Consider the following 26,227-nt stretch of genomic DNA (forward strand, 5'->3'; position numbering starts at 1 on the left):
TGAGGAGAGCACTTTTAGCAGAAGGGATAAAAGCCAGTCCAAGGAAAGGCTGAAGTAGAGAAACAACCAACCAACCACAAAAGGAACTCAATGCAACAACTGAAAACGCCACATTCAAACACAATTCATGAAGGGCAAAAGAGAGACCTTTTTACAAATTGAGACATAAGCTGATCAAAAGCTTCTCTATTTTTTTACTTTCTAAATACAAGGAAAAAAGATGGACTCCAGAAAAACACTGAAAAGAAGAATAAGGGATGGGAAAGGGTGAACATCAGGATATAAACAGGTGATGTGGCTGCTGGGAAGGCAGAGATATTAAGGAACAGTGAATAACTTCCATACCTGAGCAAAGGGGGGGGGGGGGGGGGGGGGGCAGGGATAAGATAGTGAGTAGAAGGGGGAAAGATCACATTTTATCATTTTCTTCTAAAAGGCAGCAGCAAGATTCTATGCAGAAAAAGCAGAGACAAGCGGAAGTATGTGTAAAATGGAAGAGCGAGTTAAAGAAAAAGTTAAAAGCTGAAAAAATAATAATCACAGCTAGACTCCCAAGTATTTGAAGGAATCGTGTTGAAGGAGTTTTGTTAGAAAAATGACAGGATTCCTGGATTAAAAAAAAAGAATCATTTATGAAAGGAATGACCATGATTACTGTACTTCTATCAGAAGCTCCCACAGTGGGAGCCATGACCAGAGGAAAAACAAGAGGGAGATTAACAGATAAGAATAAAGGGGAAGCAAGCCAGAATCTGATGGCAGTATCAACTTCTAGATAGGAGAAGAGGAAGATTAATTCAGAGGGGAAAAAAGCAAATTAAACATAGCAGGAGAAAGAAGAGGGGAAAAAAATGGCCAAGAGTTATTAGAGATTACAGAACAGACGGTACAAGAAAGCAAAATGACACATTTGTGGGCAAGGGTTGATAGGTGATTGAGTGCTGTCAAGATTCAGGAGAGTCAGAGAAGAATTAAGAAGGAAAGACTGTAGAAATGACAAATCAACAAATCAAGCATGTAATCCTTTCAAAGGGATGAGGGTAAAGAACATAGTGCAGTGGCGGTGCATAAGAACCACTCAGTATGGCAAAGGTACAGTTTGAAGAGTATGCTTCCTTGGGTATATGAGCTCAGGAAGTTATCCTCCACCCACCAATGACATGATTTTTCTATTCAGTTTTACTGTCAGACACATCAAATCTCACACGCTCAGAGGCTCTTGAAGAGGCAGTTATGGTAACGGTGTTGCATCAGCTCCTTGTGCAACAGAACCGATGTATTATCTGAATGAATGCAGCTATCGGGAAACAGCCACTTGCCACAATAAAGCACGTTTTAAAAGCCTGTAGCTGCAACATTGCAATTGAAGGGTTTTTTATTAAGAAAATTGGTTTAGATGACTTTTCCATTTTAAATACTGACAGGCAACACACATATAGGCTCTCCTAAAGTCCTAAGCTCACAGTAACACAAAAAATTAACTCAGTCCCTGTACAAACTGCTAGACAAAAGAGGCAAAGGGAAAGCAGTAAAATAAAAAAAAAAAAAATCTAAGAAAGGCCTCAGCTTCTCATTTGGAACAGATTCTAATTTTCACAACAGATTAAAATTTAGGTCAACTAAAACTAATAATTTGGTTGATAATATCTAACACAATCATACTTTAAAAGACAAAGCCCAACTGATGTTCTCATTCACACACAGTAATCTCTGGTTTCAGCATAATTGCTCAGGGCATAAGAGATATTAGAACCTGGTTGAGTTTCATGGAAAACAGTAGAAAGACAACATGAAAACAGCAGTCAATTATACTTGCAAACAATTCTACAACTAGCTGTGAACAAGTAATATCCTCAGCTTTAAGTTCTAGAATAACAGATGACTGATATTCTCCATGTGTACAGTGGTATTAAAACAAAATGGGGGGGGGAAATCACCTTGCTAGCTGAAGAAATGACTCATACTCCTCTGTCTCCCACACTCGGTTTTCCAAACATGCACAGTGCAGCTCCCTGATCTGTTATGCAGAAGGTGAAGAAAGGATAAAGTGTTTTACAAACAAAGCAATACGGAACTCATACAACAAGCTTTTCAAAGTAATATGTAATTCCTTTGGAGCTTGTTTCCCAGAGATGCAGAATGATTGCAAAAGAAATGAGAGCATTTAGGATCTTACAGAACTAAGCTCCTAGTGTTGCTGGAGTCTTTCTGTTGCTCTGCACCAGATTTCAAACAATTAACATTCAGATGAAGATAAATGCAGAGAACAGAGAGGAATTCCAATCAAATGCCCCAGTTAAAACATCTTTTTGTTCTCAAATACTGGGACAGTTCATGCTGATTTTGTAGTTAGGGACACATTCTAATAACAGCATGGAACACATCGAGAACTGACAGACAAGTGCACATGCACAGAATATATTGCTCTTCTAGTGGAAGAAGAAATTGCTTAGCATGACAAAGAGGATTTAATGGCATTAGAGCAATATGGCTACTAAGAACAATTATCACTGTTCCCTTACTATTGTTCTATTCTGTACAGGAGGTTGCTAAAACTCAGTGTCTTCACCTGAATTTGGCTAGTGAGCTAATAGGTGATAGAAGAGTATACATTGTCTGCAATGCATACAGATAACCACAGGTGTGGGAAAGTCAATGTGCGGATTCTTTTGCTGCTCTGTGCATCTGCCTCCTCCTGGAAACTCCTTGTTGACTGACAAGGTATCATCCATGCCACTGAAGAAACCACATGCTGTTGCCCTCTGCCCACAGCAAGAAAGCATCTGTCTCCATTTGAAGAAGCAGGGGGCAAAGCAGCAGAACAGTAAACAGAGAAAGAACGAATACCTATTCATACGTCATACTTTGCAACAAAAATCCCCACGTTTCACTGAAATGGAGTAACAGTACATCACCTGCTTGCCCAAAGGATACTTCGGAAGAGAAGATGTGAAAACATGAAGACATCTCAGAACTGAAACATAATTTTCATGGTAAACATGCAAGTCTTCCAGCAACTTCTGTATTACTTCCTACAGTGACAGAATAATTGTTTTATAAGTCATTCTGACATCCATTTATTTAAAACTCTCATGAAGTACTTAAAATTATTCTGAAGTTTTCAGAATTTGAATCACCAGTGTTCAATTAAGACCACTATGCAAAAAAGCTGTATTTCAACAATTCACTGCAATCACATTGCATATTGTTAACTTTACTTTCTTCCTCTGTCTCACCGGAGAATTTTTATTGATTAGCATTATTATTTTACCATTTTCAAATATATTTAGCCTTTAGATTTGGTGTATCATCTTGCAAAAATGAGACTATACACTATACCTTTAATAGGCAATGAGAAATTATATAGCTACTTTTACTGAAATACTTATTATTTGCATTTTTTCTTATATTGTGGGTGGCTGCTGTTTTTATTAGTTAGGTATACATAAAAAGACCACTCCACAGAAAAGAAATACGCAGTTGCTGCTCCTGTGTGCTCTTAATTAGACTTCTGTTTATTCACAGATTGAGAACTGCAGAAAAAAAAAACCTCATGTATTAGGAAAAAGAAATTATTAACTGCTGCTACTGAATTTACTGGATGGTATCTCATTATCACTGGCCTCCCATGGAAGCATAAGTAACACTTCCGGAAAACCACACTCAAAATTTTTGGTAGTTGTATTAAAGTACTTTGGGCTCATTACATTTAAGTTCGTGAATCAGAAGATCTTCTCTCACCTGTCTTCAGTCAAAGATAAAGAGGAAAAACCCACAGGATTCTCTACATATTTTATTGCCAATTTGCTCAACTCTGAGCAAACTATTCCAAACAGAAAAATAAAACAAGCCACTGAATTTGTCTAAAGTTAAACTGAAACAAAGAGTATCAAAGATTAAAAAAAAGGCAAAACCTTATCTGCAGGCAACAAAGACAGTGCTGTAGAGAGCTTTCTGATGTTAAAAGAGTTCGAGATGATTAAAAACATTAAAGACATTTCTCCCCATAGACTTTTTATCTATTAAAATTTAAGGGTCACCGATATAACAATTGTTTAAATTACTTCCAAGACCTTAGGGCAGACACAAATTCGTATTTTGATCATTTAAAAAAAAAAAAAAGAAAAAAATTATCCTCACCACAAAAAAAGCCAAGAGAAGAAAACAAGTTCTCTTTAATGCTGCTACATCAATCTTATTCCCACAAACCCAGAGCATTATAGCATCTATATTTCCCTTATCTTGTTTCCCAGCTCAAGACTGGTATAGTTAACATACATAAATTGCAATGCAGTAGTACTATGTATTTTGCCAAATAACAGAGTGAAAGCGCATATTCTGTTTTAGAAGAGTTTGAAGACATTATTAGAAGACTATGCAATGTCATTTCCATAAAAATAGATCACCACATTTATATAATTTCAAATGAAATATGCCATGAAAACTTCAAGATAGAGTTGTAAGTAATTAGGATGTAAAATTGCTTTTAAAACTGATTATTCTAAATAGGTGGAACTCTTCCCATAGTTATTAAAAAAAAATGGTAACAACATGGAATATAAATTGCAGCTGACAAAGGGTATGGCAGGTTTAGGTGCTTAAGCTTGAACAGTAAGCTCCTGAACATGAACAGCAAACTTATATGAAGTAGTACCATAGTGACTTTGGAAGTGTTTCCTAAGTTCGGAATGATATTGTAGATTAGTATGACATACAGAATAAACAGCACCTCATTCATGCAGCAGTAGGGCCTTTTCTCCCCAAGTAGACTACACTGCCAGCTTGGCAATGCAATAATAGTCCTACTCTTATTGTAGAGGTTAGAACAAGTGTCTTCAATTAAAATCTTTCAGAAGCATCATATGCATATAAGCACAAGAATTCCAGCTTTTTTCCCAAACTTGCAGGGTGAGGCTTGTGAAATAAGGGGTATATTGTTAAACGTATAAAGTTTAAACCACAAAGTTTTAAGTTGATGAGTATTCAACTTTCAAAGTAGCAGCCCATTACATGGTCTTTAAACAAAGAAATAGAACTGCTCATTCCCACTCCTTCCCTCCTCCTGTTGTTTCAACAGAAGCATTTATGCACCTGCAGAGTGAACTGCGTTGGGGAAATCATTCTGCAGAAACAGCTCAGCAAAGAAATTCCCATGTCTTGTCTTTTTTTGATCAGGTTACTTTAATTGGATTGTTTCTCTGATTACATTCATTGCACAGCCACACAAGCAGTTGTTCTGGCACAGCTGAGGTGTGTATAAACAGCAAGGGACAGCAGTAGCTCAAGCTATTTTTGCCACTGAAGACTATGGATCATAAAATCACGTATAAATCATGTCTCGTCTTGACTACTATAATTGCACTGCACTTGCAAACTTGCCTGCTACCAACCTGTCTTTCATTGTTCTTCACACCTGAAAAGTCCTTACAGACGAGGAAGCTCTGCTAGGATAAATTAATTGCTTTATCTCTAGTAGTACCATTTGCCTGACAGGTTAGCTATACTTGAGATGAAGAGTTAGGAGAAATCCTTTACCCTGAGCAATGCTTCTACTGGGAGTGGTTCAGCTGGTAAAAAAAACCCGACAGATCTTTGTTGGTGAATTCCTAAAGGGCTCACAATAGTAGTAGCCTGACTTTAATTACTTGACAAACCTTCAGATAAACAGGTAACATAAATTAAAATTTTAATCCTGTAAGACATTTAGTGTGAATGTGTGCCTCGGGACCCAGACTGCCCTACTGAGTTCAATCAGAAACTACACAGAGAGTATAGAGGATTAAGAGCTTATGAAATAACCTCCAAGATTACTTACTCATTCTTCAAACACTTCACTGACTTTCCAAGAAAGTCAGTCTGAGTAAGCATTAAAAGACCAGGCCATAAATAAACCTTGTAACCTTCTTTTTAAGCAGTTATATTTCTAGACATAGCTAAACGTTGGTGTAAGAAAAGTGGTGCAGCTTTGTATAAAGGTATACCTGGCAACCCTAGAGATTTGGAATTTTGATCTGCCAATCCTAATTCTCCATTACTGGACATGAAGCACAATATGTACTGTACAAAAGATGTTATACAAAACTATACATCTTAGTTTTGTATTATATTATGCTCTACAAACTAATATATTGGGAAAGGTATTTTTGCTCTCCAAAGACATTCTTAAAATTTTACCTTTAAGAAGTCATCTGCTGTCAGCAGTGCAATCTGTTTCTCTGATACTTGACTTTCCACATACCTGATGCCAAGAAAAAACAAGAACATAAAAATTATAATGTAAATAATGACTAAAGATTATAGGATTAGAAAATTCAAAAAGTTTATGCTGCTATAAGGATTTCTTTGGAAAGATTCAAAAAGTGACAGTCAAATTCAGCAAGTTGAAAGGCCACTCCAAAACCCTAGAGATTATGCTCCAAGTCAGCTTAACAAGTTCAAAAGTGATTTATGGTTATTTGTCATAATAGCTTGTTTCTGTATTAAGAACAAGAGAAAAAAAAATGCAAGTGATTACACATCACAGAAGCTGTACTCTCTAGACCAGAAGATTAAGGCTTCCTGAAATTTAGAACTGTCCTCCTTTTGATCAATTTACCTTTACTATAGAAACATATGCATTAGTGATCTACAGTTTTCATGGAGCTACATTTACAGATTCCTTTTATCTTTTTTAAAGCTAAATACAAGATTGTTCAAAAATTTATTTCCCCTTTTACCTTCTAAAAGAGGGCAGTCTTCGAATGTTTTCACACTGATCATGTGATAAAGAATTTACTCTCTTCTTAGCGTCTACCAGTTTGCAACACAGTACACTAAGAGGCTGGGAATAGAAGTGCTCCACAATACAGAGCTGAAAAACAAAGCAAGACCCAGTGATGTTAATAAAATTCATCCTCTCTGCTATATCTACCTTATAATGCTTTCTTATTACTACAGTGCATATACTACAATGGTAGTAATGGTATTCCTTTAAAAAAAAATTCATTACATTTCATAAATATTCCGTAAGTCACTACAGGACACTGATTATTCAGTTTTAAATACAGTCACATAATTACCTCTTTTGCTGTACGCGCTATTCATTTTCAGTACCTCATCTTCCCGCCCTCTTACGTAACGATAACTATAGCTTTTCAAATATTTTCTGTTCACTTATGTGAATTACTGCTTTCTTTAGGTTATACATTCAGCTCCAATGCTCAGAAATAACAAAGAGTATATTTAAAGATATGAGAAGCAACTACTGTACACAAGCAAACTTATCACGTCCTAATTTTAATTTCTCTTTCACGTACACAAAAATACACTGCTAAGCTCTTACTACGCAAACGTACAAACATGCTTTATCACTGATTTCAGCTGCACTAAATGTTTGTAGCATCATGGCCTTACACAATAGTAGCATATACTCCTCACAACTATTCTTAAAAACAAAACAAAAAACCAATCAGACTACCTCACTAAAAACTTTTAAAACATAAAAACTGTCAAAGAGGAAAGACTCTTCCTGTCAGAAAAGTTAACATCACTCCTAGATATAATGAGATGATGGTGATCCCATTTATCTATCACTTAGGAAATCTGACCTGAAATTGCTTCATCCTTGAATACTTTTAATGCACAAGGACACAGCCATCTGCTGTCAGGGCTAGGACTTGTATTTTCATATCAGACCAGTGGGGAATCATTACATCCTGGTGACTCTTTCAAGCAAGAGGAGTTGAAACCTATGACAGCCCGCGCAGGTCTGTCTGCAGGAAGAGGTACTACAGCCCGGATATTTCTCCTGGACATGTGTAATCGTTGAATCTTAGATACTGAAGAATCTGAGACACTCTAAAGGTATACAACACTAAAAGGGCATGTTTTACTAACAGGTTCACACGTGGAACCAGGCAAAAAAGAAACAATTTCACAAACCCGCATTAAAACAGATTACAGGGACTACAAATTCTTCGGAGAACTCTTGTCCGCAGTCCACAAAAGGTACAAGGAGACTCGGACATGAAATACATCTAGATATGAAGATCTATATAAGCCAATAAAAATATAATTATCACGCTCTCTATAGAATATTTTTTGAAACTTTGAAGTCTTCCACTTCATCTCCTGAGAGGGTAAATGTAACTCCCACACTGCTGCACAGCTGCCTGGAGCACAAGCACCACCTACTCTGAGGCACAAAGTAAGTGACCCTACAGCTCCTGTTTCTCTGAAAAGGTAAGAAGTGTGCACCCAGAAACTGTGCCAGAGGAGTCCAAGCGGGGAAGAGACACCACTGTAGCCTACTCACACCGTGACGAAACAGAGTACAAGGACCTGGTACAGAGGATCAGAGATGGAGAGTTCTGCCAGGGGCGTTAGAGGCTACGAGTCCATCTATAGCAAAATACAGGTCTTTCTACCCACTAAGGCAGGTCACCCTTTTAAATGCAACCTTTAAATACATTTTTTTTGTGTGTCAGAGTAAGCTTTTTTACATGCTTCTTCATACTTGTCTTACAAGTTTTCCCTTAAAATGTTAGCAGTTAAGTTTTTAACCTTAAAACACCCACCTGTTCACAGATCCAAACTGTTTCCAAAGGACATTTTTTCATCCAACTCGGTAACAGTAAGATTAGGACCTAAAAAATCTTTCAGTGACTAGTAATTACCCTTTGTTTTCACAACCATAATTTGAGTTCTTGTTACCATTGCCTACCTGAAATCCTTTGATAAAATTCTGGACAGAAAAATCATGGTACAAGAATACGTTGATGAGAACCTGCAGAACTTTCTCACCCAGTTTAAAGGGCAACTGGGCTGTCAGAAGCAGCTAAGGGAGACAAAAAGGAAAAGCAGTCATAGCATAAATTCTTTCCTGAATTCAATTCAGCAAAATTTATAAATACAATTTGATACAACTCTCAGGATGTGTTAGCATTCAACTAAATGAGATACTAAATACACTGCCAACTTCTAAAAACAATATTTCTACTAAAATATCCATGCAAAGACTGATTTTCAGTTTACTGTTTCACCACATTTTTGTAAGTACCTTTTACTAATATGCAATGTTTGAAGCTAGTTTTGCTTAATACTATTTTTGTATTTATTTTTAAAATTACAAACAACAGAACAGAGATTGCTGTAACAACCAGGGATACCACCACTTTCAGCATGTGTAACAGTGATTTTGGAAATCCTGCACAAAGTGGCGTACCAAGAATCGCACAGGCACATTTTTGACAGGCAGCAAAATTCAGGCTGAACTGAATTTTTCTGTGTTTAAAGGTATCTTTTTCTGGAACAAAGTAAAACTCAAATCAAAACACTACTTTAATTAATGGGTGGGAATGTCAAAGTGTAATTGCCCAAGTGTGTATGCACAGATGTCAATGAAAATGAAAGGTGAAAGCAGCTGTCTGAGTGTGTCTCAATGTGACAGGGAAGCTCTCAGTATTAAGCTACTATGCAGTTATGAGTAGACATACCCAAAATCCACAGCTCTCAGGAACAGATTGCATCTCAAAAGCTTCAGACAAAACTACTTTTAAAGGCCACGCAAGTACACTGTGCTTGAATACGCATACGCTCCTCCTATTTAGAAAGGGAATTACCTTTTCAATTATAGTAGACAGGTGCTCCTTACAGGAAAGGGACTGGAAAAGCTCTATGCACAGCAGAGAAGAAACAGAGTGAGGAAGTAAGCTGTGGATAATCATTGGAGATGTAGCGATTCCAAAAATCAGTACTAGAGGTAATTCATGGATATGCTGACTAGATCACGGGGGAAGGGAGAAAAAAATATAATAGTTACATTACAGAAAATCATGAAACAAATGCATTATGTTCCTACTACAGCACTGAGCTTAGATGCAGAAAGGGGTAAATTAAAAGATTTCTTGCCAGAAAACCAAAAGAGTTTTGGTGTGGAGTAAAATAAAAACAAAAGGAAGCTATTTAAAGCCATAAAGTAGAAAAGCAAATTAAATTATATTTTAGGATTCAAATTTCAGGAAGTGGCATAAAAAGGCATCTTTTCAGTTAGACTATTATACTGGTCCTATCTTCCCAAAAAGTTATATTCAGAGAACTGAATCTTATGAGTTTTTTTTTCCCCGAAGAAAGAGAGAAAAAATAAGAAGAGACATTAAACAGCTAACCGTCAAGAAAATCTACAAATTTTACACCATTTAATAAATTTAAAATAAATATTAAACTCCTCTAACATTCTATGTTCCCGTTATACTTAAAAAAAGAATTCCAGCTTCTCCAGATTCAATCTTTCTCTTCAGATAATTTTTAGTATATGCTTTGAGAACTGATAACCAGGACTGAATGCTGTATTCCTTGTGAACAGCATACAAATTATACAAAATACAGTGTTTTCAGTATTATTTCATCATTATTTTCCATTTTTATTAGTTTAAAGGAGATACAAATTCTGCTATCTTAAATATCTTCCAGGTTACAATTGACAATTTATTCCTTTTCTGTTTTCACTACAGCAACTTTTTGACCTTTGTGTTTTATTATCCCACAATTATTTCATTTTTCTAACTCCTCAAAAGTCATTGCTAGAGACTTAAGCATAAAAAACACTAAACTTCATATATTACTGTCCACCGCTGATAACCTAAAAGAATATCAGAGAGAAATTGAATGTTGTGATTAACAATTCAGAAGAACCTCTCATGTTTACCGACTTCACCCTTATTATTAAACGTGTTTAAGACTGAAATGGAGAGAATAAACCCAAGCTCAACAATTAACTTAAAGATCTTTTTCAAAGTATTATGCAACTCTGCTGAGCTTCTATTTTACCCATCTTCTACTTTACTTTAATCAAGACAATCTTTAGTTATAAGATTATTTGAATCCTCTAAACCTTTCTTTCTGAAGAGACACACAGCCTATGAAAACAACTGTATTTGCAAATAGTAGACTGATAGACCTGAACTGCACTTCATCTTGCCACAAAAAGCAAAATAAAATACAACACTTAAAAAAATTAAAACCTCATTTTCCCCTGCCTTACACCCTAATTATTTCCAGATAATTGTACATTTCTGATTTTACTTCTTGAAATGTTCCCCAGAGAACTCACCTGCCAGATCTGAAGTAGAAAAATATTTTTATTGTGGTTCTCTCAGCAGGTGAAATAGCCTAGCCTTGTTTACAGGTAATGTCAGGTGTGCATGCTGCAGCTGAATTAATTGCACAACTGCAGCCCCAATTCTGCTGCAACTGTAGGTTCAACCCGGGGACTAAGTGTAAGATGCACTTTTTTGGAGGACAGCATGGCTTTTTTATTAGAATGCATGAGATGATATTAGGGAAGACAGGTTAAGGAAGGACAGAAGCACAGGAGCACCTGAAGTAGTCAGCTACTCATTACATATCCTGGCCAACACTGAGAAATTCTCTGGGTAAGTTTTATATACTTCTATTAGTAAGCTAGTGACCTTTAAGCAGCATTACATCAGTAGTTACACAAAAAATATACTTTGAAAACAATTTTAAAAGTCGACTGAAGAAATATCTAGGCATCTTAGAAAATTAGTTTCACAATCACAAATTCTGTAACAACTAGTACCAATAAATCCTCTTGTGTAAAGAATTAAACCAGCCAGCCAGTATCTCAACCCAGCCCTTAGGCACTCTGGTTCAGAGTCCCAAGTTAGCTTCAGGATAATTTATCCCCAAAACCTAGCAAATAGGTTTTTGCTCAATCACTGCCGCAAAGAAGCGGCATCAATATTTGATTCTGACTCTCCACTGTCCTCATTGTTACACTTCAAAACAGCTGCAAATAGAAAATGGGTAAAGGAGTATAAGAACTAACCTTCAGGTAACATTACCTGCTGATGACTATGAAGTCTTGAAGTACTTTTGCGGTGAAACTTTCCATGTCTTTGAATATAACTACAACTGGAGGAGATTGCCAGTGTCTAGAAGCTGAAGTTCTTTTTTTGCTTGGAGTTTCTGTTTTCTTTAAAGCCATTCGCTGTGGATTAATAAACAGAAGACAGAAAAATAAAAAGATCAAATCACATCTACGATTATAACGCTCCAAAGTGACATGACTGACTTTCTGCTACAGTTGTATTTATTATTAGCATCTAGAATTGCAATTTTTCTTTCTTCTGTTTGGCACAGCAGGAAGTACAAAGAATAAACAAATTTTAAAAACCCACATTCCAACAAAGACAAGAACAGCTCTGTGGGACAGAACTGGTGAAATTCTGTTGGGACCGAGGGAGAAGATTTGAGTTGTGTACATGGACGTTGCCCATTTCCTGTATCTTTACCCAGTAACAATAACAGTATGCACTCATTAAACTTTTATTTAACATACTGCTCTGATGAAGTCATCATAAAATCAGTTCTTTTATTAATGACAGAAACAGAACTTAAAACTTCATTAGCTCTATTAAATACAAAGATACAAAAACATTTTGAAAGTTATTTTCTCACTGCTTGTCAATGTAGCGTGGGCTGCAGATGACATAATGGCACATTAGCGCTAATACAGTGCCTTTCCCCTGGATGGCTGTTCTTAAAGTGTTGTTTTAATAAACAAAACATCTCAGCATTCCTGAGAGAAAAGCATCTGGCATGAAGTTGATACTGCATTTTAAGCTTCTAGTCCCAATTAAACATATGATAAAATAGTACTTTTTGCTTGTTTTTTAGAATTCTGACATTCACACCTCATCAGAAACTAACTCTGCATTTGTTACATATGTTACAGATTTATATTCAAATCACGTCAATCTCGGTTATTTCTTAGTACTAAATGAAGAGCTAACCTTTGGCATTTTTTCACTACAGCACAAGAATTTGAGTTATTCAGTTTCTTTTTTAAAAGCATCTAAAGGTCAGGCATTTTTATAAACTGGTGATACAAAAAAAATTTTAAAAAAATCATACCTTTGTTACGCTCTCATACCAGTTGATAAGAGAAGTCATTGAACAACGTATTCTATTCTGGGAAACCTGCACATAGTCCTCGTCTTCCAATGAGTCCACATCTACGTAGCAGTTCATCAGCTGCCCCATCAGCTTCTGCATCAGATTTTTTATGCCTTCACAACACATTTTTAGACACACAGTAAAGACATTTGGTTATTCGGTAACACTTCTCCAACTCCTACTCTAAAAAATTACCTGAAGTTATCACTTATTATTTTTCACTTTTCTAATTATTCTCCTTCTCTCTCCAGAATGCATATCTCATGCTCCAGAAAGCTTGAAAGTATTCATGATATGCATGTTGTTAATGCAATAAAAATTATCCTATTAATTTAACTAGATAGCAATAATTCAGGTTAAGATGTTGGCCCTGCACCTTTCCCAAATTCCAGCTATATGCTATTAAAGTGACCTAAAAATAAATAAGGCAGCCAATCCATAGATCTGGGGACGCTGCCATAAGTTATTCCACTCTTTTTACTTAAAAAATAAAAAGGGAGCAAGGAGAGTAGCACAAAATTTTATTCTACCCATTTCCTCACTGTAGTAATGTGACTGTAAGCATTTAAAAAGTAGAATGCATACATACACTGTCCAGTTAAACGAGAGGAAAGCCAACCTACAATATCAACATGCAATACACTAAGCAGCATGATCTTGACATTTATGCTACAACTAAGTAGTATTTCAGTCTTCATTGTTTTAAACAGAACTGGATACCGCTTGAAATACAGTAGGCATTACCGCTATGTTAACATGGGATTGAGCAAATCTTTAGAAAGTCTTCAAGACCCCTCCATCCCATTATTCTTACATTTGGGGGCAAAAGCTAGAATTTCTAGTTAATTGACAGCTTATTCAGATGAAGAAGCAAAGCTACTGTAGTATTTACCTGGGCAATCTTTGGCTTCCAGCAAGGCTATATAAGGAGTAATGTTATTCTGAAGGACTTCTGAGAGACTTCTAAAAGTTAAGTCATGATCTGTAACATTTACACCTAGAAGAAAGACAGATTTTTAAGGGCATTTTTCCTGTGATTTGTGACCACAATGATTGAACAATAAACTGAACAGCAGACAAAACAGAAGATACCTCAAATATTCAAGGAGGGAATGAAAAGCATCGCATCATCTATGAGGAAAGATGAAAAACTAGCACAAGATTAGACAGACATGTCAATACTAGCCCATTAAAAAGAACAGGGAGTCACTGCAAAGACCCCTCATATAGCTTGGGGTTTTTTTTAAAGAAAGACTTCTCAAGGGTGCAAACCTGCAAGGAGTAGGATTGGTTTTCTAACTTCCCTGCTCCTCATACCCTCAGAAGCCATCCACAGTCACCTAAGGCCTGCAGACAAGATGATGAAATTCACCTTCTCTAGAAGAAGAGCAGTGCATACACCTGAGACCTGGATCCTCACATGGGTTATGTAAGGAAGAAAATTACTACAAGTTAGTATGAACTACAGTCTGAATTTACTGCAAACTACTCAATATTTACTGCCTTTGTTAACAGCCTTAATCAACCAAGAAAAAAAAAAAACCCTCCAGAAGGCAATTCACAGCTTTTTCCACAGAAATATTCAAAGCAGGAATTTCTCACTTTCTATTACCTACAAAAGTAGACTACCTTCTAAGCTTTGTTAGTGCTTACATGGTAAATTTGAAGCACAGGCCTGATTTTAGGTTCCCTAAAATGTTCCACTGAAAATGCAATCAAGTTGCCTTGAACCAGGTTTAGGATTACAGTTACAACTCTTTGAAAGAAGGGGGGGGGGGGGGGGGGAGAAAGACTTCACAACTTCACTGACTTCAGTAATAAGATCTTCAGCTATTTTCTTCACCCTCTGCTCCTTTTCCAAGATAATGACACTGCTTTCCTACACGTAAAGATGCACTGCAAGAACATACACCAGAAATGCAGCAAGAACACATCTCAGAAATGCAGCAGCTGTGTAATTCCGTGGTTAGTCATAGAAAGCACGTTGGTGGCAGAAACGGGGACAGAATCAAAGGATCTCCAGTGAATCAGGAAAAAAATGCCAAATCACTACCAGCTGCCTAAGACAGACCTTTAGAGAAGGTGTTACCTTACTGCACTATTATGCATACACACAAAGGGGAAGGAGGTCTTATCCTGCTTCCTTCTCCCAGCCCCGTCTCTTCTGTTAACATTTCTGAAGCTGATATGGCTCACAGTAATTGCTGGAAGACAGCAATGTATTTTTCTTTGATCCAGAGATCAAAGTCAGTTTTAAGCAGATGTACGTAACAAAATATATCTTTAAAAAATTACCTAAGACAAGAGCTGCAGTAGGGATTTCTCTGGACTTCATCCGACAAGTCCATTTTGTTGTCTTCTCTTGGGACTCAGAATGAGACCGCCTCAAAAAATTTACGAGGTTATCAAATAACTGCTTATTCAAGTCTTCCTGTATTTGCTGTAAACAAACACAGAGAGATATTATTTCTAAAAATGTGGAAACACCACAGTATCTTCCTTTTCCTACCCCCTTCCTGCATAATTTTTAATCCTTAAAACTCTGGGGTAAAATCTTAAGTAACACTAAGTTTTCCTGTGAACTATAAACATGCTAATTTATTCACTGCGTGGCAAACACAGACATTTCCCATCTTGGAACTTCTGGTCAAATGCCTCAACAGTAACTTGGAAAGCAAATGAGCTTAACTGTGTTGTCCCACCAGGGGCTTTAAAGAAGGAGGAAAAAAAAAAACCATCCTGACAAAGTGTAAGTGACATAGAAAGAATAAAACAATATAATTAGTTTCTGGAAGAATGTTCATGAAAATTCCTGTTATTTCCTCTTGGCTTACAAAACACCTGTAAACATTTTTCTGAGAAACCTATATGAGAGCAAACATTCAGCTCCTCCAAATCTAATTCAGGATGAAAGAAAAAAAATACAGGAAAGCATTAAGTATGTTTCATAGGAAAAAATACTAAACCATGACTGCCACATTTGCTACACTGTCTTTTGCCCTTCAGGATGATTTTCATACAAGAATATGTATATGCAGGAATATATGGAAAGGTAAGAGAAAGCAGGGGGAGATAAAACTTCTAAAGGTAGATATATAGTGGCAGCATTTTGTGTTTCTTTTATTATGTATGTGCCTTTGAGAAATGTGTCTCTAATCCAAGACACGCCTTCTGCTAGAACAGACAAAAAACCCCCTGTACTCTGAAGTTCAGGATATCAATATATACTCTAGAACACAGATGTTAGAAACAAGATTAAACCCCTGCCCCCAATAAAATCATCATCAGATTTATTAGCAAAAAGAAGTGACACACACAGCAGTGAACTTGATTTTAAATGAAGTGGCAAAGCCGTCTAGCAGCATTGAGGAGGTAGCTATCAAAGGAGTTAAGGTCGCATCTCCAGAAGATTGCACACGATGCCTGTTCAAAAACCTGAGCTCCATTTCCATTATACAGAAGAATTCCTATTGCTCTCCTGAACAACTGATAAAACTGTACACAAAGTAATCTTATTCTTTTCACCCTCTACTTATTAAAATATATTCTTCTGGCCTTTCTGATGTTGATTGTGCACCTCTGAGCTCCCACATGATAAATTCTATGGCAATTCAGAAGAGACTGTAACATGGCATTTTAAAAAGAAGAGCTTACGCCATCAGCTTTATAACAGCATTGTAAACAGCTCCTGTATTACCATAACAATCCTCCAAGCTTCTGCTTCAGAACCCATCAGACCTTGAGCTTCTTCTGATCATTATTGTACAAGTTTTCACTAAGCTGCCCTAACAAGAACCTAAATCATTACTTTGCATGGTTACAGTATATATTATTTCTTCCAATGCACACTTGTGAAGATGGAATTCAGTCTGCCATAGCACTACATATTTACTTAGCTTTCTTAAAATCCATCAGTTACTGGCACTATTTTGGTAGTGCTCCAGAAAGTATAGTAGGCTGCTCTGCATCTCAAGTGACCAACTCGTTTACTCGCATGACACTGCTTACGCTGGAAAAGTCTTGGGAACTGGAAGTTCAGTCCCTGCTATGGCACTAGGTTTGGTCATGATTATCTGTTGTGTGGTCTGAAAACCATTATCTGCACATTAGAGCTAAAATTACCATATTACAGCCCTGCACTTAGGCTTTTTGTTTCTAACCTGGATCCTGGTGGTGCAACTGGAATTCCTCACCTTACAGGAAGGGAATGTTTCTGAAAGCCCTTGATGAGATGTGTCATAATAAGAACATTTGCAAGGCCACTGCTGACAGCAGGGGTCAAAACTGGGATACCTTGCAATACTGAAACAAAAAAGGTCCAAAATTCACCTCCCAAAAATGAAGGACGGTTCCCGCAGTCCTTTTGCCAGCTTTTCATGCTATGAGAAGCTTGAAAGGATGTCATCATCAGATGACAGATGGTGCTGCCACAATCACAGCACAGTTTATGATGGACATACAAAGGCCAAGAGCGCTCCGCAAGGAAGTACTTGGAGGTCAAATCCTCTTCACTCTTCAACACCTCAAGTAGATACCAGAGAACTGGGAAAACACCAGCACAAGCACATGGCCTGCTGACAAATCGTCAGGCAGCAGTACCCTGGCAAGAACTTTGGAGAACATCCTGCTAGGCTCCCTTAGCACACTACCAGAGCCCCTAGAATGAAAGTCCAAACCAGCAAGCCACGCACTTCCCAGGTATTCTGCCATGGATCAGGCTTACTACACCAGGGTTTGAAAGTATGTAAGAAATAATATCCTGACTGGATAAAGCCCACACCTACCTGGTCTGACCTCACAAATGATGCCGCTTTGAGCAGGAGTTCAGACTAGAGACTTTCTAAGGTCCCTTCCAAGCTGAATTATCACACAATTTTATATGTAAGAACAATTATCACTTCCAAGTCTGCCAACAGTGACATAAAGGATAGTAATTCAAAACTCAGTAGAAAAAAAATATCAGGGGTACCCCAGAAGCTGGATAAAGAAAATTCTATGTATAGGAGCAAAAGTAACTGCAGGTAATCTGCCCTTGGGCAAATCAAATTCTAAGGCAAGACCCATATTAATTTGTCAATGTAGCATGAACTGTCTTCCATCAGGAGGAGGAAGAACAGAAGAAAGTATCTGGCAAACTCCTAGCAGCCTCAAAGAAAACAAGGGTAGGAGATTTATAACAGGAAAGAATGATGATTTTGCATATGGCAATGGCTCTGTGCTTCTGAGCGGTTAAGGGAGGCTTTCACTATGATGGGCTGTGCCTGCTGCTCTGGGAGAAATCCTTGCAGAGAACTAGGAAAAAAAAACCCAACACTTCTTCAACCTGAAAATCCTGCAGCCGCTGTTGGCAACGTAGAACCATTGTCTCAAAAGCCTTGACAACACTTTGCCAAAGAAGATCCAAGAAAAGGCCTTCCAGAAGTAGCTACAGAATGTCATCTTCCCTATAGTCCACTGCGTAGCTCACAAGGCATTTTCTGGTGCAGCTGCCAATGTTACTGCCAGTGCTGGTAGCTAAGAAGCAGTCGGCAGGAAGATACAAATATACCTCCACAAACTTCTGTGTGTTCTCTGTAATCAGCACTGCAATGTAGTGCACTGCTTTGCTCAGCCTGGCTAGTTATGGTTTGAAAAGGGTGCTGACTAGTCAAAGTGAGCTGGATCATGGAATAGTAGGAACAGAATTAGAGGAATTTATGAGTTTAGCCCAAGGGACCAGATTGTAAGCTACATCCAGCTGGCTTCTACTGTACATCCCAAAACAAACTTCGGAAAAAAATTTCTCATAATGTCTAGAGCGCAACAGCAGGCAGAGGAATATGGAATATTTGCCCAGAATCCTTGACACGGAATAGAGGAGGAAATCCCTGCTGTACGGAAGCAATTATTCATACTATAATACAAGCCAGCTGGCCATAGGGACACAGCAACAGCATGCCATCTAGCACACAACAATTAGGAGGCCACAGTTCAGCATGAAATTAACTCCGATCCCCACCAGACAACCCCACTGACACTGTCCGTACTAATTCAATAGACTATGCTTGCAGCTGTGTCATTCAGGATTTGACATCCATGCAGTTGTATTCACATAAATCCACTGTGACTCCTGGGCTGCTATGAACTCTGTAACACTGAGGTCAAGAGCAGCCTAAAATCCTCAGAGGGCTGGCAAACACGTAACTGAGCTGAAGGTAGAAAACAGCAGTATGCCAGGAATTAATAAAAAGGACAATTAGTAAGAAGAGAAGCTTAGAAGCAGCAGCTTGAAGCATCAAAAGCATGTAGTTGTGTGGTTAGAAGTAACGTGTAATTGATGGATTTATTATTACTATTTTATATTCTGGACAGGGATTTCAGTCTCAGTATTTCTGGCCCTTTTATCACTTTAACTAATTGCCCTTTTAAGCATGTAAAAAAAGATCTCCAGAAACAAAGCAGCAAGCAGTGTTATACATGCAAACCACTGCTTTAGTATTAGGTGCAAGACTCACCTCTGTTTCCCATTTGATCTCATTCCATAAAGCCTGACAAGTAACAAACCGCAACTCAGCATCCTCTGAATCATTGTTTCTTTCTCCGAAATCACGAGCTAGAAAGACAGGAAGCAAAGACAAGCACAAATAAGACTATTAAAACATTTTTTGTTGAGAAGAAAATGAAGCACCCAACTGAAACAAGAACATCTTGATATATCTGTATTTCTGAGGGAAATGACTTTTCTCTTAACCAATTAATTAACTGCTGGTATCTGGTAGAATAAGCAAGGGAACAAGCAGAATCTATTACCCAAGTATGCAGGCAAAAGGTAAAGAACTGGCTTCCATCTCAAGTCCCAGATGAGCTAAAGGCTAAATCAGAACAAATAGCCTTTATTATTAAAATAAAATAAAATTTTAAAAAAATCATTCCCTTGCTTCAGGAAGTTTTGTGGGTCTCTTTCACCTATTAAATATTCAGTCCTCCTTCACTATTACAGTCAGATATGAACCATAAAGGCTTGCAAGAATAGATACGTGAAAATCCCTTCGGCTCCCTAGGGAAGATGCAGCTAACACCAATTTCTGAAAAAAATAACGAATACTGGGAAAGGACTGTCAGGTTACATGAAATACAGATTTATTTATTTTTTTAAAATACATTTAACCTACACAACTATGGCAGGAAAACTTTTAAGCGCAAACCAGGCCTACATTTCTGGCTCAGCTCTAAATTGCCTCTCACTTCTATAAATGCTCTTTATGAAAAAGAAAAGGAGAATCAGATCTTTCTTGGTAAAACAGTGTCTTGGCACATTTTCTGAATACATCTGGCTTCCCAGGTGCTCCTCTGCCTCACAGATGTGAGTACAGAAACTCTCCACCAGCTCCCAACTAAGAAGGACAGAGCTGCGAGTAAACTGGGAGACTGAATAGAAACTAGTATAACTGAGTGAGATTTTTCTCGTTGTTTTTCCTCCCCACATTCACACAGTCTACATAAAAAAAAAACCAACCAAAAAAACCCAAAAAAGCACAGGCTCAGAACCATCCTTCTACTCCCAGCATACATTTAGCAGGCCTGGTGTAGCTTTAACGCTTCACTAACACCACCTGGAAGAACACAAAGACTGAAGGTTAAGTAAACAGCCTGTTAACTGTTGCTACAAGGCAACATGAAACATAACAATTGATTTTTTTCTAAACTTATGCATATAAAAAATGTAATTTGCTAGCCATTAATGTCCATTTGGTGGCCATTCAATGGAGCATCAGCAGTGGTCTGATCTCTAGAAAAGAACAAGTTGATGAGCACGCTCGGTCTCCCAAAGCATTAACAACACCCAAAACAGCTCTGTAAATGATGAACAAGAGGCACCCCTTGTCCTCCATTTTCATCGTCCTCCCCTAAACTAACCTCATTTGTATCCCTAAGAAAAATCACATAAAATACATAACCCACCCTGATTACACAGGGCTTAGGCTTTAAGTTAAAGAAAATCCAGCTACCACATTATTGGTAATATACCAAGGCATAGTATTCTTTTTATACTACCAAAACTCAAACTATAAGTGCAAATGTGCACAGAAGGCCTTCTGTGGGGTGCAACAGTATTATCAACTATCGATGCTGTGAAGTTTCACAACTGAAACTTCACACTTGAAAGGTTTGGGCTTCCAGATGCACATCAAAGTACTCTTTATTTAGAACACCATTCTAACCAACTGCTGTGAGCAGCCAAACTAGCTCACCTCTGCCTCTCTTTTAGGGGTAGTTCAGTCGAATTTATTTTTCTGTCTCAAAGAATTTGCTAACTAGAACAACATGCTTAGTAGGATTTATCCAACTACTACTAATCTTGCAAAAACGAAAACATAATATCCAGTAAGGGGTAAAACTTCAATGTGGTTTAAGTGCATAGGTCTTGGTTGTTGGTTTATTTATCTCACAACAACTTGGAATGACAGCACGGATTCTATTTCCCTGCCTCTCATTCCCTGAGCTACAGACGTGCCAAATCTCACAGAAAAAATAATTTGGGATTAATTTTAAAGCAGGTGTTACAATAAGTCCCTCTGGTAATGAATGAGCCTGTGGCGATTTCCACAAAAATCTGGCCTTATTACTTTCCCCTCCACTTTTTTTATACAAATCTGTCACACCTTTTGACAGCTCTGGTGCTGCCCAAAAAAGTTTCACCTGGGAATAAGAACAGTAAGCTTCCTGAGTCTCAAACATCAACTATTTAAGCAGCATTATTTGTGGCTCAAATAACAGTCCTGTTCAGTCTTCCTCTAATGACAAGAGACCTGTGTACACAGCATATAGGCTGGAGAAAAGAAAATATATATAATGAACACTAGTGGACAGAAGCCATGGAATCTTCACAAATGGCTTTTCTTTCTTCTTTTCCTCAAGAAACTTAGGCAAACTACTGAGAACAGGATGCAACTTATGTATGGGATATCATTTCTGACTCCCATAGCTTAAAAGTGGCTCATTCAGACTCTTCAGATAAATAGTTTGCGTCCTGGTTTCAGCTGGGATAGAGTTAATTTTTTTCCTAGTAGCTGGTACAGTGCTGTGTTTTGGATTTAGGATGAGAATAATGTTGATAACATACTGATGTTTTAGTTGTTGCTAAGTAGTGCTTACACCAGTCAAGGACTGTTCAGCTTCCCATGCTCTGCCTGGTGCACAAGAAGCTGGGAGGGGGCACAGCCAGGACAGCTGACCCAGACTGGCCAAAGGGCTATGCCATACCGTATGGCGTCATGCTCAGTATATAAACAGGGGTGAGTTGGCCAGAGGGGCGGCAACTGCTGCTCAGGAACCAGCTGGGCATCGGTTGGCGGGTGGTGAGCAACTGCATTGCGCATCACTTGTTTTGTATATTCTTTTATCATTATTATTATTTTCCCTTCCTTTTCTGTCCTATTAAACTGTCTTTATCTCAACCCATGAATTTTACTTCCCCCGCCCCGATTCTCTCCCTCATCCTGCTGTGGGGGGGAAGTGAGCAAATGGCTGTGTGGTGTTTAGCTGCCTGCTGGGTTAAACAACAGTAGTCTGTCAGTCAGTAAACAATTTATGGTGACATGGAAAGGAGTTCTCCTGTAAAAAAAATTTGCAAAGACAAAGATAGCTATACAATCCTGATTGCTGGAGATGAAAAAAAAAAAAAAAAAAAGCATTTACATTAGCCAACAATTTGCTGGGGGTTCCTCTGAAGAAATGAGTTTTCAGCAATATCAACATCAAGGAGCAACAGAAATCCTCATACAGCTATGACAGAATTCAGTCAGATGTGGTGAACCTTCCAGGATTAACCTAAGCATTGCAACATATATCAAAATGCACTAACCTGTTTTCTGAGACACCCTCCTCTTCTTGGGACTTGGTTTAAAAACAAAGCAGCCCTAGAGAATAGCAAAAAAAGATAAACTTCAACATGCGCATCAATCTGACTGGCTCCTGAGGCCACTTCATTCTCCTTTAATTTCAGTGCTCCATTAAACCAACAATTTGAACTGAACTGCCAGCATCTTAAGGACATCAATTTGCATGTTGTCCCTTTATATTCCTGTTTCAAGCTGGAAAACTAGTGGAAGCAGTATCCCAGCATATTTGGGAGGAACTTTTTCACCTTTCCATTATGTTCTTCAATTCAACCATCAACTAGAACAGCAGCAGATTCTTTAAACTTATTATAACCTCCAACAGATTTAGAATTAAGAGGAAATGATTCCCTGAGGACGTATCAATGGAGTCTTCTCAGTACAGTTTCAGTCAAAAACAAAACAAAAGGAAAAAAAGCAAGAAGCTGAGATGCATAGAAAAGGTGACCCCGAATAATGCAATGAGTATTATTAAGTCACTTACAAAAGCCAGTGACACGCCCTAGCTACAGAGGACACGTGCATCCCAACTCGAAAAAGTAAAAATGGTTAGAAGCACAACGACAAATGATTTGGAAAGGGTTCAGATAAATAAAAACCCTGGCTCCAAGGAAGTCCTCCAGACAGAAGTCATCTCCCAGTTAGATCAGTTTCCTCACAAAGGTGGAGGAAATAAACCACAAGTATTAAGCTTTGAATTCTGGATTTTTTTTTTCTTTTTCCTCTAGAAAATCTGAAATTTCTTCCCTCATCCTCTCAAATAAAAACTCATCTCTTTTGAAGAGTTGTAATAATTTCCTATATATCAGAAGTCATATGCATTCCTCAACTCTCACTGTGAGGTTCTTGTGCTACAGCAAGGGGAAAGGAAACACACAAATGTTCAAGACAGATAAACAGACTGCTTCACTCCTGTGTTTCTCAGCGGAGCTGCTTATGCAAGCCAAGATCACTGAACTCAACCTAGGACAATTCAGCCACTAGCGTAAGAATGATCTACCGAAAATAAAACTCCAGAGGTATGTTCACTTTTGATCACAGGCACTAGTCTGTTGGGTGACTTTGGACATGTTATTTCCCTTCTGATACAAATAAGAAATTGCAGTAAAACACTGACAATGGTATCAGCCTCCTCTGAAAAACAGCCTTATGGAGATGCCTTCAGATACTTTCCATTTTATCATGTATATCAGCAACCATCTAAAACCGGCTGGACAAAAGTTGTGATTATGCTACAAATCCTAAATACTCTGGAACAATTCCACTACAAAAAGCTATGCTACAGCCTTATTTATGCTGCAGTAGGCACAACATATCAGAACAGCAATTCACAAGAGCACAACCGGAATCGGCCACAGCAACTATGAATCATATATATAAAAGAAAAAACAATGTATGCTTAAGTTAAATGAAACATATTATGTAAAGCTTTACAAGCATTGGATTTCCCTACACCACTGAATGTAGCAGAGACCAGAATATAAAATGGGAAAGAAGTATTACATATAAGGCACGGGAGGCAAGGGGGGGACACCTTTCACTACCTCACTACTTGATGGCAACAGCCATTTTTGAAAGGCAAATCCACTTGTTTTGGATTAAGTTTTAACTTTGTTTGGAAGTACTTCCCTTTACTCCTAAAAGTAGTAACCTGCACAGCAACTTCCATGCTGAAGGATCCAGCTGCACATCACAATTCAGTGAAAAACAATATAAGGGAGAGGAGGCTTCTGACGATAAAACGCGTCCCTTCCTGCTGTGAACCACTGCTACTGTTCACTATATAATCAAGCAAAGCAGAAAATCAACGTTCCAATGCGACATTTTCAGTCTCGCTACATATTAAGACTCTGATGTCCCTACTGCCAGCCCTGACTACAGGCCAGATAAAAGCTTTCAGCTCAGAAATATCAAGGCGATAACAGAAATTTAAGATGACATGTGAGCCACAGCACTTTTATTTTTATTTTTCTGTTAACTTAGTTTCGGGGGAAGACGCAATGAACGTTTCAAAGTGGCAGCAAGCGATGCCAACAGACTTTAGCTGGAAGTGACAAAACCTACAGCTGCAACGCTACTGCTCAGTTCTAGGCGAGGTTTACTTCAAGTACGAGCGCTTTTCGTGCGCCAACAGGACAGAGGAGCAAGGCAGGAGGGCTGACTGCTGTGAGGAGAAAAAGTGCCTGGGGTAAAGCGGGACCGAGTGGATGAAGAGCCACCAAGGCTTGACACAGCAAGGGAAGGGAGCAGACAGCGGAACGGGGCAACCGGGGGAGCCTGGGCACAGGGGACGAGGGACAGGGCAGCGGGTGGCGTTAGGAAGAGGGGCGGAGGCAGGAGGCGGCAGGGAGGCCGGGCGGTTCGGCGGGGCAGCCCCCTCAGCGACCGCGCTGTTCTCCTCACGCGGCCCGGCAGGGCCCGCTCCGAGGGGGCCGCTCGGCTCGGACGAAGCCCCCGTCCCGCCGAGGCGGGGGAGCAGCCAGCGCTTCGGGCACGCCGGCGCCGCACGCCCGGCGGCGGTACGAGGCCCCCAGCCGCCCCGCCGCCTCGGCAGGGCGGCAGCGAGAGCCGGCGGCCGTCCCCCCCCTCACGGGGCGGCGGTTGGGCGGCAGCCCCCACCCCCTCCCCTCACCTTAGAGACGGAGCACGTGGTCATGTCGCCCCTCTCGCGCCCCGGCCGCGAGCGGTACCGGACACGCCGCCCCGCCGCCAGCCCAGCCGCAGGGGGAGGGCCCGCGCAGGCGCGCTGCGGGAAGGCCGCCCGGCTGCCCGCGGGCCGGTGAAACGCTCCGTCCCAGCGCGCTGGCTGCGCCGCTCTCCCCGCTGCCCCGCGCAGTGAAGCGGCCCTCTGCCTCTGCGCACCTCCTCCGCGCAAAGCGGGGCCCGTCGGCTCTTCCTGCCCCCTCCCACCCCTGTCCTGAGAATGGTACGACCCAGCCCGCCCCTGGGCGGGCGGAACGGAGAGGCGGGGGGGGAAGGGGCGGCCGCGACCTTCCGCCTGGTGGCGCAGCCATGGCCGCCTGCTCCTTTCGGAGGAGCATCGCTTCCCAGGTACGCCGCTCCCTCCCGCGGCTTGTTCGGAGGAGGGGCGCGCCATAACCGAGGCTTCCCGTTTGCGCCCTCACCCGGACCCCCCCCCCCCCCCCCCCCTTCTCCGAGCGTCTTACAGTGCCGAAAGCGTTAACTCGGTCCCCCCCCCTCCCCGTGGGCTTCAGCCCCTGAGCGGTTGATGAGGAGGCTCTGCATCTTGGCGAGCGTCCAGCCGCTCGTGGCTCCTTAGAGAGGCCCTGGCGCGGGGTGGGCCGCCTCGTCCCCCGCTTACCGGGCGCGGGGTGAGCTAAGGGAGGTGTAGCCACTGGGTAAAGGCATGCGAGGGTTTGGTGGGATCCTGC

The 26,227-nt window shown here is 39.7% G+C and overlaps 2 protein-coding genes across 13 annotated transcripts in view; one reads left to right on the forward strand and one right to left on the reverse strand.

Moving 5' to 3' along the window:
* Window positions 1-25,599, reverse strand: part of ORC3 (origin recognition complex subunit 3) — a 44,563-nt gene extending 18,964 nt beyond the window's left edge. For 8 of the 12 annotated variants that reach the window (XR_014227526.1, XR_014227527.1, XR_014227532.1 and 5 more), the window contains exons 1-13: window positions 25,468-25,599; window positions 22,802-22,856; window positions 19,452-19,549; window positions 15,253-15,397; window positions 13,850-13,954; window positions 12,916-13,070; window positions 11,844-11,989; window positions 9,600-9,759; window positions 8,702-8,815; window positions 6,717-6,850; window positions 6,175-6,238; window positions 2,916-3,032; window positions 1,938-2,017 (exon numbers count right to left, since the gene is read on the reverse strand). Coding sequence is in view for 5 of the 12 variants with exons in the window: in XM_082305268.1 (XP_082161394.1) it covers window positions 1,938-2,017; window positions 2,916-3,032; window positions 6,175-6,238; window positions 6,717-6,850; window positions 8,702-8,815; window positions 9,600-9,759; window positions 11,844-11,989; window positions 12,916-13,070; window positions 13,850-13,954; window positions 15,253-15,397; window positions 19,452-19,549; window positions 22,802-22,856; window positions 25,468-25,491 (1,397 nt within the window). In the remaining 7 variants the exon portion in view is untranslated. Of the gene's footprint in view, window positions 1-1,937; window positions 2,018-2,915; window positions 3,033-6,174; window positions 6,239-6,716; window positions 6,851-8,701; window positions 8,816-9,599; window positions 9,760-11,843; window positions 11,990-12,915; window positions 13,071-13,849; window positions 13,955-15,252; window positions 15,398-17,286; window positions 17,297-19,451; window positions 19,550-22,801; window positions 22,857-25,467 lie in introns of those variants that run through there. The other 4 variants (XR_014227528.1, XR_014227529.1, XR_014227530.1 and 1 more) reach the window with 4 other exon arrangements.
* Window positions 25,600-25,812: 213 nt separating this feature from the next.
* The window catches only part of RARS2 (arginyl-tRNA synthetase 2, mitochondrial), a 39,634-nt gene continuing 39,219 nt past the window's right edge, over window positions 25,813-26,227 (forward strand). Inside the window, exon 1 of the mRNA XM_082305274.1 lies at window positions 25,813-25,886. Coding sequence (XP_082161400.1) covers window positions 25,848-25,886 — 39 coding nt within the window. The 5' untranslated portion in view covers window positions 25,813-25,847. The remainder of the gene's footprint in view (window positions 25,887-26,227) is intronic.

Source organism: Platalea leucorodia (assembly GCF_965183815.1).
Source record: "Platalea leucorodia genome assembly, chromosome: 3".
Classification (NCBI taxonomy): domain Eukaryota; kingdom Metazoa; phylum Chordata; class Aves; order Pelecaniformes; family Threskiornithidae; genus Platalea; species Platalea leucorodia.